Genomic DNA, 17,963 nt, shown 5'->3' with positions numbered 1-17,963 from the left:
TGTAACATTTGTCAAGTCTCTCTCCTATTAGTTGTGACCCTGGATTCTTTCAAAAAATTCCTATCTAGGCCTATAAGTTCTAATGTTTTTCCTCCCTGTTGGAGTAGTTTTCAGAGTTTCAGGTCTGATATTGAGGTCTTTGATTCACTTTGAGTTGATGTGCATGATAACAAACAGGTATCCAATTTTAGTTTTCTATATTTCAATGCCCAGTTTTCCCAACAACAGTTACTGAAGAGACTTTGTTTTTCCACTGTACTTTTTTGGCTCCTTTGTATATTATATCTCTGTAATAAGAGTTTGAGGTCTGGGATTGTGACACTACCAGCATTGCTTTGTTTTGCCTAAAATTGCTTTGGCTATTCAAAGTCTTTGGTTGTTCCATATGATGTTTTCTTTTTCTGTATTTGTTTTTGTTTTCTCCACAAAAGTACTTGAAAGGATATTTTGAGTGAAGTATGAATGTCTTCCTGTTATGAGATAAAATGTTCTGAAGAGTTGGATTTTAAAGTTGGAAAACTCTGGGCATGTACTTCTGCCAGCTACATGGGAAGCTGAGGTAAAATGATCACTTGATCCCAAGAGTAGGGGGCCAGAGAAGGACTCTGAAAAAAACAAACCAAAACAGATGTTAGAAAGTACTAAGAAAAAAATCTATGCCAAGGGAAGCTTATGAAATGCTGCATTTGAAAATCTATAGAATTATCTTTAGATGAGTCTAAGTCTGTGCACAGAGGATGGTGGGTATGTCATTGAAGGAACTTATTGGGGCAGTTGTACAGTGAGGCTTTAAAAAATATTTGCAGACAAAAATTAGAATCTTAGGAAGTATAGCCTAATGGTAGAGTGCTTGCCTAGCAAGTACGAAGCCCTGGGTTCCATTCCTTAGACCACATACATAGAGAAAGCTGGAAGTTGTGCTGTGACTCAAGTGGAATGTTGGGGTTTTTAGCGCTTTTTGCCTCCTGACCCCCAGGAGGGGCAAGGAGAACACACCCCGCCTAAGAGGAGACCGAGAAAGGTTAGGGCCGACTGGCCGCCTTCACCCAGCCCTCCCTCTCCAGAGGGAAGACACAGACCCGCCAGGGAGACTGTCACAGCAAGACTCCTTTATTGGGAAAGTACAAGGGGCTAAAGTAAGATGCAGGAGTCTATCAGCATATAGGTAGGCAGGGCAAGGGGAGATAGGTGCGGTCAGAGAGGGCGGTGGGGGCCAATCCGTGGGTTTGAGGTAGCCTTATTTTACATCACAAACCACAGCCAAACCTCCCTACGAGGCCACAGGCAGGTTGCATTTCCAAAACCGGGAAGTGAGCACTGGACCACGAGGTAGGCCTTTTACCCTTGATGTGATGTGCGCCACAGCGGTAGAGTGCTAGCCTTGAGAAAGATCAGGGATAGTACCCAGGCCCCAAGTTCAAGCCCCAGGACTGGCCAAAAAAAAAAGTCTTTTATTTCTAGATTCGAAATTTAGGCGTGAATCTGGGAAGGAGTAAAACAGTTAGGTGCCAAGGATTGATTTAGTTCCATAATTGCTAATCAAACGCTATCACTAAGTCAGATTTGGATACTGCCCCCAAGAAGTGACAGTTTGGTAAGGAAGAAGGCCTTATGTACAAGAGACTAATCCAAGGTATTGAGTATCATCTGATGGGATGATTTTCAGGCATCTAGAAAAGCATTTTTAAGATGGGGTTACTAGTCAACATTTTTGCCATGATTCTTTTTATTCTCTTTATTCTCCCTTCAAGACTTCTCCCCATTACTATGACATTATTAATAACTAAGAACTGTTGTTCTATAGGAGGTAATGGTATTAATGGATCATATTTGTTCAACACTTAAATGCTTAGTAATGAGCTTAGTGAAAGAAAGGAGAGAGGTGGAGAGGAAAGAATCTGGTGATAACTAGTAGGAAGAAGAGGGAGAAGGAAAAAGGGAAAGGGAGGAGGAAACAAAGAGATCTGAGGAGAGCTTACAAAGATGTTTTTGTTTATGGGATTGAACACAAGGTCTCAAATTCGTTTGGCAAGCACCCTACCATTTGAGCTATGCTTCCAGCTCTTTAAGTTTTTTGTTGTTGTTTGTTTGTTTGTTTGTTTTTGCCAGTCCTAGGGCTTGAACTCAGGGCCTTGGCACAATCGTTGAGCTTTCTCAGGGCTAGCACTCTACCGCTGAGCCATAGCACCACTCCCAGCCTTTTCTGTGAATGTGGTATCAAGGAATTGAACTCAGGGCTATGTGCATGCTAGGCAAACACTACCACTACACTCTACCACTAGATCATGCTCCTGGCCCCAAGTTTATTTGTTTATTTGTTGTCAGATGTGAGGCTTAAACTCGGGGCCTGGGCATGGTCCCTGAGCCTCTGTGCTCAGTATTAGCACTCTACCACTTAAGCTACAGTGCCACTTCCTAAGTTTTGTTTTTTAGATAAGGTCTTGGCTGACTTTGCTCAGACTGGCCTCTGTCTCTCAAGTAGTTGAGCATGTAAGCTAACACACATTTATCATACCTCCCACCCCAACACTTTGAGATAGGTTTTGGACCATCCTCATTTTGCAGTTGATCAAACTGAGACATTAAATGGTAAAAGCTCCTGTCATGCAGGAAGTATGAAGCCATAGGGCTGGAATTTGAAGTCAGACAGTCAGCTTCCCCATCTCCCTTCTCAGTCATAGCTGCTTCCTAAGATTATAGAGTTTTGGTCAAAAACAGCAACAAGACAGTTCAGTGTGTTTAACTTAGTAGTAGATACAAAGTTATTGCCTATTTTATCTTTCACTAAGCCAACAAGTGGGGAAGCAATAGATGTATTTAAAATATTGACAAAGAATGTATGGACCTTGGGCTGGGAGTTTGACCTAGTGGTAGAGTGCTTGCCTAGCATGGACAAAGATCTGGGTTCGATTCCTTGGTACCACATACATAGAAAAAAGCCAGAAATAGTGTGGTTCAAGTGGTAGAGTGCTAGCCTTGAAGAAAGCCCAAGGATAGTGCTCAGGCCCTGTCAATCCCCAGGATTGGCACAAAAAAAAAAAAAAAAAGAACTTATGGACTTTTATTGATTGTACAGATGCCTAAGAAATTTAGTACTTGGCTTTAGGAATCTAGTCTAACCTTTTTTTTTTTTTTCCCCTGTCTGTCTGTGGAGAAAATAGGGGCCTTAGTCCCATATTAAGAACTTACCCAGGACCTCATTGGCACTTGATCTTGGATCTTGTGCCTCTGATGATATGAAAAGTGTTTTCCATTGCTCTATGATGTCCTTGGAAAGCAGTGTTATAAAAAAGTTAGGTCTGTAAGAAAGTTTGGACTAAGCTAGGTGTTGAAGGTTTATTCCTACAATTCTAGCTATTCAGAAGGATGACATTTGAAGGGTTAAAAGTCTGAGAGACTCCATCTTTATTTAACCAACAAAATGCTAGTTGCAGTCAGGTGTGGTGGCTCACATTTGTAATCCTAGCTACTCAGGAGTCTGAGTTCTAAGGATCGTGGTTCAAAGCCAGCCTGGACACTAAAAAGTCTATGAGGCTCTTACCTCCCGGAAACCGGAAGTGGTGTTGTAGCTCAAGGGGTAGGGCAGTAGATCCTTGAGCTGAAGAGCTCAGGGACAACACCCAGGCCCAGAGTTCAAGTCCCATGACTGACAAAAAAATGCTAGTTGGAAACATGGTTCAAGTGGTAGGATACTAGGAAGCAAGCAAGCTCAATAAGCATGAGACCCTGAATTCAAAGTTTGGTATCGGCAGAAAGAAAAGAGGGAGAAGTAAAAGGAAAAGAGGGAGCTAGACATAGAGACCTAGTAGAAACCAGTATATGAGGTGTTAACAATGTCTTTATCAAGACTGTAACCATCAGCTAGTCACATCCAGTGTTTTCATTCATACGATTCGGATGGGACCTGATCTCTGTTTAGGAGTGGGTTTCCTACTTCCTTTTTACTCTTCCTGTCAGGTAAAGCTGGAGGACCCAGCTGATAAGCCTGCCGTCAGATGTTAGGGTTCTATAGAGCTCACCACTAAGTCTTTCTTTCATTATCTTTCTTTCTCTGAATGCTTTTTCTGGCCAACAAATTTATTTTTATGTCAATTTTTTTTCCAGTCCTGGGGCTTGAACTCAGGGCCTGGGCACTGTACTTGAGCTTCTTTTCCTCAAGACTAGCACTCTACCACTTGAACCACAGTACCACTTCTGGGTTTTTTTCTGTTTATGTGGTACTGAGGAATTGAACCCAGGTCATGCTGGGTGAGTACTCTAGTATTAAGCCACATTCCCAGCTCATCAGTGATCTTGTTAGTATTTAGACCAAGCTTCTCCTTTGATGTTCAGATTCAGATGTGTAGCTGTTAATTTACCATACTGCTTACTATTGGATGTCTTCCAGATGTGGAAAACAATATCCTGAATGGAACCTATGAAATCATAGGCCCTCTGGGTCTGTTGTAAAAACTCCCCCATAAATCCCATTTCATCAACTGGGAGTTACTCATAACAAGACTAGCTGACACTTACTGAGGGTTTATTACATGCTAGGTACTGTCTTAAAAGTATAACATAGATTGGGTAGAGCTCAGTAGTAGAGCACGTGCCCAGCATGTGTCTCAGGGTTCAGCCTCCAGTACTGTTAGAAAAAGTAAAAAGAATAGATAACACAATTCATCTACTTACTCCTAACAGTCTACCATGAGGTTGACGGTAATAATGGAAAGTTATATAATTGATTATTACAGCTGCTAGTGTGTATTAGGCACTGTTTTGAGCATGTTATTTTCATTGAATTATTTACAACATATCTATAAGCTGGCCTTAACAAATAATCACTTGATACTGATACAGAAGCACATAGAAGTTAAGGCTACTTGCTCTAGGCCTTCTCAGCTGCTAAGTGGAAGCACTTGCTGTGATTATCTGATTTTCCCATATTTAGTTCATCAAATGTTCTGTGGATCCTAACTCTAAAGCACATCCCCAGATTGCTGTCTATTTCCCCTTTCTAGGAAACATCCTAGCTCAGGCTAGCACTGGCTCTCATCTATGTGTTCTACCTATACTTTCTGCTTTCACTTTGCTCTTTGTTCTCTTCTACAGCCATGATATTGGGTATAAGGTAGAAACAAGAACATCCCTAAAACTATTCAATGGGGGGAGGGGGGTGCAAGAGTCTGGTCTAGTGGTAGAGTGCTTGCCTAGCATGCACTGGGTACTATGGCTCAAGTAACAGCGCTAACCTTGAGGAAAAAGCCCAAGGACAGTGCTCAGGCTCTTAGTTCAAGCTCCAGGATTGGCAAAAAAAAAAAAAAAACAACTATTCAGTGGTTTCCTATGGCTCTCATAATAAAGCATAAGTTCTTTTCTGAGGCCTATGAGACTGCTAATTCCCCACGTACCAGCCCCAAACCTCCTGATCTTTTCTCATATCTTCATATGTGCCGCCTTTCCTGTCTTGTTTATTTCTTTCTTTTGATTTTTCCCCATTAGAATGAAAACTCCCTGAAACTGGATTGTTGGTACTTGTTGCATTTCAATTAGAACATGTGTTCTGTATGTAATTGGGTGTGGTGGCTCATGCCTGTAATCCTAGCTCCTCTGGAGGCTGAGATCTGAAGATCCAGGTTCAAAGCCAGCCCAGGCACTAAAAAGTCTGTTGAGACTTTAATCGCCAATTAATCACCAGAAAAACCAGAAGTGGCGCTGTGGTTCAAGGAGTAGGGTGGTAGCCTTGAGCTGAAGAGCTCAAGGACAGCGCCCAGGCCCAGAATTCAAGTCCCACAATTGACTGGGGGAAAAAAAGAAAGGAAAATACTTCTGCAGAGTAGAACACAACCCTCACTAAGTTGTGGATGCTTGTACTCTGCCTGAGCTAGGTTTGAACTTTGATCTTTGATCAGACTCCCAAGTAGCTAGGATTACAAGTCTGAGCCACCACTTGGCTTAATTTCTTTTTTTTTTTTTTCATATATTTTTATTGTAATTAATAGAAGGGTTGCATTATATTCTCCAGATAGAAGGTGCATTACTTCACAGTCATTGATACCCTTTCTCATGTCTTGGTCCCCATTTCCCTCCCCCCACCCCGCCCCTCATCTTGTTCTCCCCCTTTTAATTTCTTTTTAATTGCTGTATTAAGGACATTCTATTGTGAAGATAATGTAAAAAAAAAAAATCCATGGGACTAGGCAGGTGCAGTGACTTGTACCAGTAATACAATTCACTGAGGAAGGCAGTATTAGGAGGGTCACCTTCGTTTGTGCCCAGCCCTGGTGTAGTTACCTAGTCTGCCTGTCATCCTAACAGTGTGAGAGGCCAGGCAGAGTAATAGTCTGAAGTTATCCCAAGATATGAGTAAAGCAATGTAGGGCTGGAGAGTGGCTCAAGTAGTAGAATTACCTCCCTAGCAAGCATGAGGCCCTGAGTTCAAAGTCCATGATCCCACCCCTGAAAAAACTGCTGGTACAGTTGATATTTCACCATTGATTTAGTAATGTTGCAGATATGAATGAACAGTCCTCATGTAGTCATTCCACACCTGAATATATGCACCAGACACATTTCTCACAATTTCCACCGATACAGATATTTATAGCAACATCCTTCACGTCCTTCACATTATTTTGATAACACGCACACACGCGCGCGCACACGGATAATAACCAGAGTAATCTATTGGTGGAAGTGCAACATTAGCCAGTAACTGACTTTTGTAACACACACACACGGAGTAATGTATAGGTGGAAATGCATAGCATAATAACCTCAATATTGTAGATCCTAAACATGTGAAAAAACTTCCTTAGAGCTGGCAGTTTGACCACTGTTGTTGGCTTTTACACCATTTATACAACGAAAGAATGGCCTTGTATTATTATGAACATAGTTTTCCTAAGAGGATCTTGCAAAAACTTAATCTTATCAGCCCTTGGTTTCCCTCACTGGCAGAATTAGTATTTCTTGGAAATTTATTAGAAATGCAGACATCCTGGCCTTGCTCTTTAGTGTCTGGAGAAATTAACTGTTGTACTTCTGAAAGATCACTTTGAGAGGCTCTAGGGTAGGGAAATTTTAGGTAGGCTTTTTCAGTCACTGCAGAGGAGATGCTGCGGGCCTGCTTGTCAGGGATAGGATCAATTTACTAGAGATAGATTCTCTAGAACTTTATTGCTAGTCATCTTTTGTTGTGCTTTGCTTTGTTGCTTGCTATCTGAGTGTTAAAAACTCTTTACTGCTGGGGCCGGGAGTTTGGCCTAGTGGTTAAAGTGTTTGCCTAGCATGCATGAAGACCCGGGTTCGATTCCTCGGTACCACATACATAGCAAAAAGCCGGAGGTGGTGCTGAGGCTCAAGTGGTAGAGCTCTAGCCTTGAGAAAGTCCAAGGACAGTGCTCAGGCCCTGAGCTCAAGCCCAGGACTGGCAAAAAATAAATAATAAGTGAAAACTCTTTACTGCTTTCTGTCATTAGGGATTATCTTAACTGATAGTGAGAAAATTAAGTCATTTAATTCAGCTGGGTCTCTTGAGTCTCCTTTTAAAGAATGTTTGCCTAAACCGTGTCCAGATTATCTGTAAGCATGAAGTCTCACATTCAAGGGATCAGAGTTTTAGAAAGGACAATGCAGTGCAGAAGAGTAGAACAATGACTTCCATTAGCTATAGCTAGTCACAGACAGATCTAACAAAATGGCCTTTGGTAGTCAAATTCTTCATATTGTATGTATTCTCCTGTGTTCATGCAGGATATTCTTTGGCTACCTAAATTTTAGCAATGTAATCAATGCTTGATAGACTTAATTATAAAGGTGGATTTCTCATTTCAACTGTAGCAATTATTTTGTTGGAACCTTTATTCTTTATTATTTTAAAGTTCTTTTGTTCTGTATCTTTTTTGTTTTATAGGTTTGTAAGACTCCAAGGTCTTCAGTGATTACCCTGATGATTCCTGAAGTAACTGGGAAAACAAGTACTTCAAGTGCAAGTGCCCGTTGAAGAATGTGTCTGTGTATATTTAAAATCCTCTCTATATACATATGATTTATGTGAGAAGACAATTTCATTCTTATGCCATTTGAGAGTTTTACAACTGATGAAAATTAATTTAAAAATCAGATGGAGCAACTTGATACCACAAGGCTCAGAAGCCTCAGGAGAAACATACATCACTAATGACCAGTTTTCCATATGGTGTTCACGGGTAAAGAAAGCTTGCAAAAAGAAGAAAAAAAAATTGCACAGATTAAGCCTCAGAAATACCTCTGCAGTTTAAAGAATGAATATAAGTAGAGAAGTGTGAATTCAAACATTACAGGTGGGATCATTGCAGTGATTTTTGCACTTTATTTTTTTACTGGGTTTGTGATTTGGACAGACTTTAAAATTCTGGACAGAAAAGTAACTTCATTATTGCTATGGCTTCAGGAAAACAAATTTAGGTATGATGACACAATTTTGAACAATGAACTAATTCCTTTGCTGTTTTCATTTTACTTGAGGAATTTTAATTTAATTTTTTAGCTTTTCCTTTTCTGCATCTTTAGGACAAATCTGAAAAGAGCAGTTGGAACTGATAATTACAAAGTAAATGTCAAGGAAAACAAAACAAAATTTCTTTTCCTTGGACTCAAGGCGTGAAAACAGGCCTTGAATGTGGACATGAAGACGGTTGTTATTGAAGCATGGTGACTCTCTTGGGTGATGGTATAGCCTGAAGGACTCTAATGGTGGGTGTATGCTGTAAGGGATTGTTCATCTTCTTGAAATGAGGAAGACTTAAGATTACTTGATAGATTGAATTCTGAGGTTACAATTTTTTCATTAAGATAGCCGAATATATGACCTTTTGGAGCAGAAAAGTGAGGAAGTGAGAAAGGAATCTGAGGAAAGAGAAAAATCTTGTAGTCTAACTTGACAGCAAGAGGACTTAGGAGTCACCTAAGGCAAGGACTTGGTCCACTTCAACAACTTTGGCCTCTGCCTTAGCTGAGGAAAGGGGCTAGCTTTCTAGCCTCTATGGCATGGAGGAGTGTGCCCACCAGAGGATGGAAGCATCCTAGGAAGCCCTGTGTTCCCTGGGGACACAGGGTCCAGCTTTGAGGCACGAAGTTTCTGGTTCTGAACAGTAGAGAAACTGCTTTTATTCCTAAAATTTGGACTGCTGTCTGCACAAACTCTGATCACCAGTTTTGCACGGTTTGTGTGCCTTTTTTTCCCTTTATGCAATCTTTTTCAGCTGTAGCAGCAGAAATTTATCTAGTTCAGAAAACATGCCAGTGGGTGGCTTCAGAAGCAAGATCCTGTGTGTTTTATATCTGAACTTCTGAATAGAAAACTCCAGGTAGAGGGATTCTTAAAGCCTTAAGTTACTTGAAATCTATGTATTTGCAACCCTTTGTCTCTGGAATCATATTACACAAAACTGGAATCTCAGGCTGAATGAGAAGTTGTGTAAAAAAAAAAGAAGAGAACTCCTGTTTCTTGACCATTGCTTACTGACAAAGCTCTTTCTCCAAAGGATCAGCACGTTGTTCCTCTTCTAACGACTTGAAATAAAAAATGGAGCCCATGTTTTTTTAGGCATTCCCTTTTCTTAGCAGACTGCCATCATCTTTTATAGAGGAATTTTTTCACTATGCATTTGGTGGATCTTTATAAAATTCTGGCCTTCTAATTACTTCTAGGTCAGTCTTAAAGGGGGGGGGAAGCAACGGAAGCCAACCACAGAGATAAAGTAAACAGAAGAAATTGTTTCAAAATTTTCAATCCTAAACTCTACTTTTTAAGTGAAATAATTTATTGAAAGAAGTATGTATGCAGCGGTGGAACATGGGCCTGTGCTTTGTAGTGACTCCAACATCCTCTGCCTGTCCTGGAAGGGGCGTGTCCCCAAGAGCGAGAAGGAGAAGCCTGTGTGCAGGAGGCGATACTATGAGGAAGGCTGGCTGGCCACTGGCAATGGGCGTGGCGTGGTGGGGGTGACTTTTACCTCAAGCCACTGCCGCAGAGACAGGAGCGCTCCACAGAGGATAAACTTCAACCTGCGGGGCCACAACAGTGAGGTCAGCTGTGATTTCATTTTGGTCTTTGTTCAGTCACGTCCACTTGTTGAACACAGCTCTGTCCTTCCTCGCATATCCTTACCACTTACGCTTCCTTTGCTTCAGTTTCTTAGACTTGCTGTTATGGAGATTTGACACAATTTCTCTCTTCTGTCCCAGGGACAAAGATGGTAGGGTGACATGTTATAGGAGCCTGCCCTCCTCGTGTGGGTCAGGTGACCCCCTTCCCTGGTTTCCTCTTCCTTGCCTCTGCTTGTCTGAAAGATTCTGGAATTTGAAAGATTCTCAGTGGTATGGAGGCCAGAGTGCCTTTGCACTAGATGATCTTAACTATCTCTTAAGCTCCTGGCCACTGCAGCGGAGAATTGCCTGCCTAAGACCAGAAGTGTAAAAGCCAAAATGGTGCTGCTGTTATCTTGCCTAGCTAACATCTGCATTTCTTCAATGATGGTTTCTAAGTACACCTACCTTGTTCTTAGAGATAAAAGAAGTCATTAATTCAGTAGAAACTCGAGTTTTTCACATATGATAATATTGTATATTTGCCTATGTAGCTTTTTCTGGCTATGGTCTTTTGTACACATTTGTATGTGTATGTGCATGCGTGTGCTTGTGTAATATAAACAAAATTGATCATCTTTTCATATTTTCTATTTAAGGGCTAGTTTTTTCAGTCCTCTTTATTTTTTTGTCAGTCATGCCACTTGAACTTGGCCTGGGGGCTGTCTCTGTGCTCTTCAGCTCAAGGCTACCGCCCTTACCTCTGAGCCTGGGCATTGCCCATGAGCTCTTAAGCTCCAGGCTACTGCCCTACCCCTGGAGCCACAGTGCCACTTCCATTGTTTTAGTGGTTAATTGGAGATAAGAGTCTCATGAACCTTAGTGCCTGGGCAGGCTTTGAACTGCATCCTCATATCTCAGCCTCCTGAGTAGCTACTTTTACAGCTGTGAGCCACTGCATCCAGCTTTCAGCCCTCTCTTGGCCCCCAGAGCGTCTGAGATTGTAGGTATATGCCACTACAACTAGCCTTTTCAACCCCCCCCCTTTTTTTTCTTAATATAACCGTAGTCCCTTTTTTTTTTCTTAATATAACCGTAGTGGCATTTGAACTCGGGGTTTTGCTCTTACTAGCCTGATACTCTACCACTTGAGCTAAGCCTCTAGCCTCTTTAGGTACTCATTTTTGGCCTGGGTAGACCTGAACCTTAATCTCCTATACATAGTTTCCACTGTAGCTTGGATAACAGGTGTGTATCCTTATGCCCAGCTTTTTCTGTGGATATAGGATTTTGCAAGCTTTTTTTTTAACCTCAATCTCAGCCTGTCACATATGACAGGATCATACCACGGCACCTGCCTATTGACTGAAGGGGTATCATGAGCATTTTGTCCTGACTGGCCTTGAACCATGATCCTCCTGAGAAGCTTTGGGAGGTTCTGCCTCCTAAGTCAGTCTCCAGAGTACCCATGATTATAGACTTGAGCAGTTGATGCCAGCTTTGGACTGGTAAAGGCACTGTATATGAAATTTAACGAACATTTATTTAGATGTTTACATTAGGCACTGCATTTAAAAGAAAGTCATAGCTGGTAATTTCTTGCAAATATTTGCCACATAGTACCTTGGTTTTTTTGCTGATCCTAGGTCTTGAACTCAGGGTCTGTCTGCTGTCCCTGATCCTCTTCATGCTCAAGGTTAGTGCTCTACCACTTGAGCCACAGCAGTACTTCCAGCTTTTTCTGATAGTTTTTGGAGATAATACCCTCCCAGATTTTCTTGTCCATGTTGGCTTCAAATCATGATCCTCAGATCTCCTCAGGCTCCTGAGTAGCTAGAATTAAAGGTGTGAGCCACATAGGCTCCTGGTACTTTTTTTTTTTTTTGGTCAATTGTGGGGCTTGAACTCTGGGCCTGGACATTGTCCCTGAGCTCTTCAGCTTAAGGCTGACCCTTTAGCCACAACACCATTTCTAGTTTTCTGGTGATTAATTGGAGATAAGTCTCATGGACTTTTTAGTGTCTGGGCTAGCCTTGAACCATGATTCTCAGATCTCAGAGCCTCCTGAGAGGCTAGGATTAGAGGCGTGAGCCACTGTACCCAACTACCTTTATTATTTTATATTTCATGGTTCACTAGCTTATTTGAGTATTAGGAAAAATTAATACCTTTTTCAGGTATCTTTTTTTAAAAAAATTTATTGTAATGTACAGAGAGGGGTTACAGTTACATTTGCCAAATAGGTTCATTACTTCTCACACATTGATACACCCCTTTTCATGTTTTTTTTTCCCATTTCCCTCCCCTTACCCCCTCCCAATCATCTTGTTTTCCCACTTTCCCATTCCTATTTCAAATAATCAAACGTATATACAATATATCAGGTAACAGAGTAGGTACAGTAACAATATGAGATTAACCAAAGAGCAACAAAAGAGAAGAGAAATAACATAGTACATTAAGAATAACAATCGCACAAGATAAAGCTCTTGTTTCCATATTCTAGTGATCCTTTCTAAGTTTTGTGCTATTGTAACCCTCTGCTAGGAGTGTCCTAGATGTGTACTATATTATTACCAGTGAGGGAAACCATTGAGCCTGTGTTCTTTAGGTCTGGCTCAGGCATCTTAAAATGTCATTAGATGGTTACCAAAAAGCTGTTGGAATGGAATAAACATACTTAGCCTTTAGGATGCTATAATAAAAAGCCATAGATTTAGTACCTTACATATGACATAAATTTACTTTTCCCACATGGTTCTGGAGGTTGGAAATCTGAACGTGGTAGGGACTGTTTGTTTTGTTTTGTTTTACCAGTCCTGGGCCATGAACTCAGGGCCTGAGCACTGTCCTTGGACTTTCTCAAAGCTAGAGCTCTACCACTTGAGCCTCAGCATCACTTCTGGCTTTTTTCTATGTATGTGGTACCAAGGAATTGAACCTGGGTCCTCGTGCATGCCAGGCAAGCACTCTACCATTAGGCTAAAGTCTAGGCCCCTCATTGAGACTGTTTTTTACTTAAATACTAATGACTTCTCTAATATTTAAAGTGTTGATGAGGGGAAGCAGAGATGCAGAGAAAGGTGGAAAGTTGAGACAAGAGAGGTAAAATGGAAAAACAGTAGTACTTGAAAGAGAGAAGACAACATTTCGACTCCACTACTGTCACATAGGCATCAAGTGTAATAGGAAAGCTGTGGGATAAGCGATGTGATGTTGGAGAGGATGTTCCATATCATCTTGGCTGGTTTCCTTCATTTCCCAGGTAGAAATCATGAGTCTGTAAGTGGAAATTACAGAAAGAGTAGGAATTTCATGAGTTTTATGTTTCTGTATGCTTCTTGGTGGCTTCTTAGAGCCATTATGGATTGCTGAGCCAGCCTTCCTCTTGGCATCCTGAGCATGAGATAACCTGTTTTCTGAAGTTTAGTTGATATTTAAAAACCCCTTTTGATTTTTAAAAACATTTACATATATTTGCTAATGTATAACTTGGCCTATTTTGGATTAAAGCCAGCAAAATCCTTCTGAACCTCTTATCTTCCTTGTAAATTTTTCATCAAAAGTAATTCTTAGAGCCCAGTGTGGTTACTTATGCCTGTAATCTCTAGAGAGTGAGATGTGAAGATCATCATGGTTCAAAGCCATCCCGGGAACTATAGAATGGAGTTTCATCTCCACCAGGAAGTGGGGCTGTGGCTCAGGGGTAGAGTGGTAGCCTTGAGCTGAAGAGCTCAGGGACAGCGCCCAGGCCCAGAGTTTATGCCCCATGACTGACCCCCCCCACAAAAAAAAGTAATAATAGATTTATGGTTACTAACTGTGGTAGTATAGTGATGGATTTAGTGGAAGACTGTTTTATTTTCATTAATGATGACCTATTCCTTTCACTTACTCTCTTTGTATATCTTGTCTATAGAAAGTTCAGGATCTACCATTTATTTACATAGCAAGTGTAGTTTTTCCAAGTCATCGAAACAATGTACTTATAGTTAAATTGAAGTAGTAATTCTTTTCTTTCAGAGTAGTAATGATCTATGAGTTAATATGTTTTAGAAAGGACTTCTAAAATGATGGAAGTGCTATGTTCATAAGCGATATGAATTTCTCTCATACCCTATTTACTTACAGCCCACGAGGGAGGAAATGCTGATTGACCACCCATGAGCAAGGTAGATAGCTGAGTCTTTCCTCTGGCAGCTGTAGGAAGGTTGTGGGCTTATGATATACTAATGGCCAGCTGAGCTCAGTTGGTGTGGATTTACTCCTTAGAAGTGAATTGAACTCATTGGACAATGGAGCACCTTGAGGATCTGTAATTTCATTTGATGGAGTGTAAGTTTGATTATTTGGTGACTCGTGAATATGACTTTGGAAGGAAGAAATTTGTAATTAGGCATAAAATAAATGAATTTCATCTGTTCGACTTATCCATAGTTGTTAGGTGCAATCATGTTTACTGAGCTCATATCATTTTTTTTTTTGGTCAGTCAGTGGTGGGACTTAAACTCTGGGCCTGGGCTCTGTCCCTGAGCTCTTCAGCTCAAGGCTACCATTCTACCCCTTCAGCCACAGCATACCTTTAGCATTTTTTTAATTAATTAGTCAGTCATGGGAGCTTGAACTCAGAGCCTGGGAGCCTGGGTACTGTCACTGAGCTCTTTTTCTCAAGGTTAGCACTCTATCACTTTGAGCCACAGCTCTACTTCTGGCTTTCTTGTGCTTAATTGAAGATAAGAGCCTCATGGCCTTTCTTACTCTCGCTGGCTTTGAACTGGGATCCTCAGATCTCAGTCTCTCCGGTAGCTAGGATTACAGGCATGAGCCACCAACTCTTGGTGGCTCTCTTGTATTTTAGTTATATTGTTTGTCCTCTTTTTTTCCTTCGTGTCAATACAGGGGCTTTAACTTGGGGCCTAGGACTTGAACCACCTTCACTTCTCTTTTTGCTGTTTGATTTGAGACAAGAGTCCATGACCTTTCCTGCTCTAGCTGGTTTTGAACTAGGATCCTCAGATCTCAGCTTCCTGGTTAGCTAAGATTACAGGTATGAATTATCTGTACCCAGTTTCAGTTTGTCCTTGATATGTTTTTATGTAGGACTGGATGAGTGGCACACAATCAGGTAGCAATATTTTCACTGGCATTCTCTCTCCAAAGTAAGGATAAGGAGCCCTTTTTTCTGCCAAGGGCCATTTGGATATTTATAACATCATTTACAAGCCTTATAAAGTTATCAATGTAAATAGTCTAGGGAATTTCAGAAAAGCATATAAGACACATTTATGTCTGCTCTGCCATATGTCAAATGATTTTGAGGGCCTTGTGTGATCTACCGTCTCTGCTCTAGAGAAAGTTACACAGAGGACTGGAATACATTTCCCAGAATAGACACATGACCACATCCAGTACTGGGCCTGGTTCCAGGTATTCTGTTATCCTCCTACCTTCCCTTCTAGAGTTCTAATCTCATGAGTGCCTTCTCCCTTAGACTTACTAGAAGAAAATGTGACTCCATTTGGCCTTATCTTTTTCATGAAGTACCTATGCTCTTGGATCCAATGCCCCCAGATTGCCCTCCAGCTTCATTATTGTTAGTAGCACTTGCTGGATGGATAGTTTACTGTCTTCTATTATTTCTTGGGAACATATGCATATCTTGATTCTCTTGTTTGTTATTTGCGTTAGAGCCCTTGAGAGACTGCTGAGTGGAACCAAAGGATAGCAGAGACAAGATTAAATGAGTTACTGGCCTTTAAGACTTTATCTGATTTAAAAGCATCTACACTTCAGAATGATTAGTTTACATAAGCATGTCATGTTTATTGACATGAGTCATATCTTTGCTTTTTTGTTCTTTTGTACACTCTTTAGATCTGACTCCTGAAAATTAGTGTTTGTTTATAAGCTTCTGTTGCTTCTGGAAGAAAAATAATTCCATGTGGCTATCTATTCAAGAACATAACTACATAGCCAACTTGGTGTAGCATAAACTTGAAAGAGTCTTAAACTATGGAAAGAGCTAATGATATGTCTTAGATTTAACTGTGATACTTCTTTGGGTTATATCGGGAATTTAACCTCGGGCCTCAAGAATACTAGGTTAAGTCTATATCATATTAATCATGCCCTCAGCCCTACACTTGATACTTAAAAGTGATAGTATAAAACTATATACTCAGTTGCCCATGTTTTCTGACCTTTTGAACAGGATTTTTTTGGGGGGAAGGGAGAAAGGAAGGGGCTGGTCATGGGCTTTGAACTCAGGGCCTGCATGCTGTCTTTGAGACTTTTTATTCAGAGCTAGCTACTCTGTTCCTTTGAACCACAGCTCCACTTTGGTTTTCTGATGGTTAATTGGAGATAAGAATCTCATGGGGGGCTGGGAGTTTGGCCTAATGGTAGAGTGCTTGTCTAACATGCATGAAGCTTTGGGTTTGATTCCTTGGTACCACATACATAGAAAAAGCTGGAAGTGGTTCCATAGCTCAAGTGGTAGAACTCTAGCCTTAAGAAAGCCCAAGAACAGTGCTCAGGTCCTGAGTTCAAGCCCCAGGGCTGGCAAAAAAAAAAAAAAAGTCTCATGGACTTTCTTGGCCCAGCTGGCTTAGATATGTGATCCTCAGATCCCAACCATTTGAGTAGCCAGGATTACAGACTTGACCCACTAGAGCCTGGCTGAACATAGAATTTTACATCAGACTTTGAATTGAAAACATAGTTCTATAACCACTAGTTGTATAGTCTCTTAGCTATAAAGCAGGGATATAGAATCCCTACAGGACTGTGTGAAAATTAAATAGGGTAATTATGTTTACCGTATAGAAATGCCTGGTATGGTGTTTGGTCCTCAAGAAAATTCCCAGCAAACAATTACTCCCAGGCTTTCTATAGTGAGTGGTAAGAGTAAAGATAAATATAAACAGCTGGGTGCTCATGGCGTACACCTATAATCCTAGCTACTCAGGGAGCTGAGATCTGAGGTTTTCAGTTCTACCAGCTTGGTTAGAAAGGTTTGTGAGACCTATCTACAGTTAGCTACCAAAAAGATAGAAATGGAGTTAGGTGTGGCATAAATGGTATAGAGTGCTAGCCCCAAGTAACAAAAGAGCTCAGGGATAACACCCAGACACTGAGGTTAGGTCCCAAACTGGCTGATGCTCTGCCTCTTGAGCCACACACCCCCCTTTTTTTTCCTTTGTGGGTCATGGAGCTTGAACTAGGCCAGACGCTGTCCCTGAGCTCTGCAGCTCAAGGCTTCCACCCTACCCTGGAGTCAAGCCCCACTTCCCGTTTCTAGAGGTTAATTGGAGATAAGAGTCTCTGGTTCTTTTGTGCCTGGGCTAGCTTTGCACCTTGATCCTCAGATCTCAGCCTCCTGAGTAGTTAGGATTATAGGCGTGAGCCACCACGCCCAGCGAGCCACAAGTCTTAACGGTTTTTGCTGGTTATTTTGGAGATGGAGTCTTACAAACTTTCCTGCCTTGGCTGGCCTCAAACAGTGATCCTCAGATTTCAGTCTCCTGAGTAGCTAGGATTACAAGTGTGAGACTGACTTTGTTAGTCTTTCTTGAAGTTAGTGTCCTTGGGAGTTGTAGGCTTTAAAAGATTCTTCTGATGTTCATTGTCACTTTTTATGTGATAGTTTATGATTGTCTCAACTTTTCTCAGCCTTATCTTCTGACTCTGATCTTACCTTGGGGTTCTAGACTTTTGGCTACTAGAGCTACAGCCCCTTTCTGCTACTCCTGCTGCTCCAGGCCTGTGTGGCTTTACCATGGCTGTACGCAGTGGTTGCAGAAGTCTTTTTAATTTCTTTTGAAAAGTAGCAGCTAATGGGTTGAATGCATTTCACTTCCCCTAGCCAGCCTCTGGTGTACACTTTAGACTATTGGTTCTACTGCTGACCTTTT

General features: G+C 41.2%; 1 protein-coding gene across 1 annotated transcript in view; it reads left to right on the top strand.

Annotated features, from left to right (window-relative positions):
* Positions 1 to 17,963, top strand: part of Tulp4 (TUB like protein 4) — a 122,728-nt gene that overhangs the window by 24,131 nt on the left and 80,634 nt on the right. Inside the window, exon 2 of the mRNA XM_090337896.1 lies at positions 7,895 to 10,050. Within this exon, the coding sequence (XP_090194022.1) occupies positions 9,799 to 10,050 (252 nt within the window). The 5' untranslated portion in view covers positions 7,895 to 9,798. The remainder of the gene's footprint in view (positions 1 to 7,894; positions 10,051 to 17,963) is intronic.

This window comes from Megascapheus bottae, chromosome 8, assembly GCF_031878675.1.
Source record: "Megascapheus bottae isolate mThoBot1 chromosome 8, mThoBot2.hap1, whole genome shotgun sequence".
In the NCBI taxonomy this organism is placed as follows: domain Eukaryota; kingdom Metazoa; phylum Chordata; class Mammalia; order Rodentia; family Geomyidae; genus Megascapheus; species Megascapheus bottae.
This window is presented reverse-complemented; position numbering and strand designations above follow the sequence as displayed.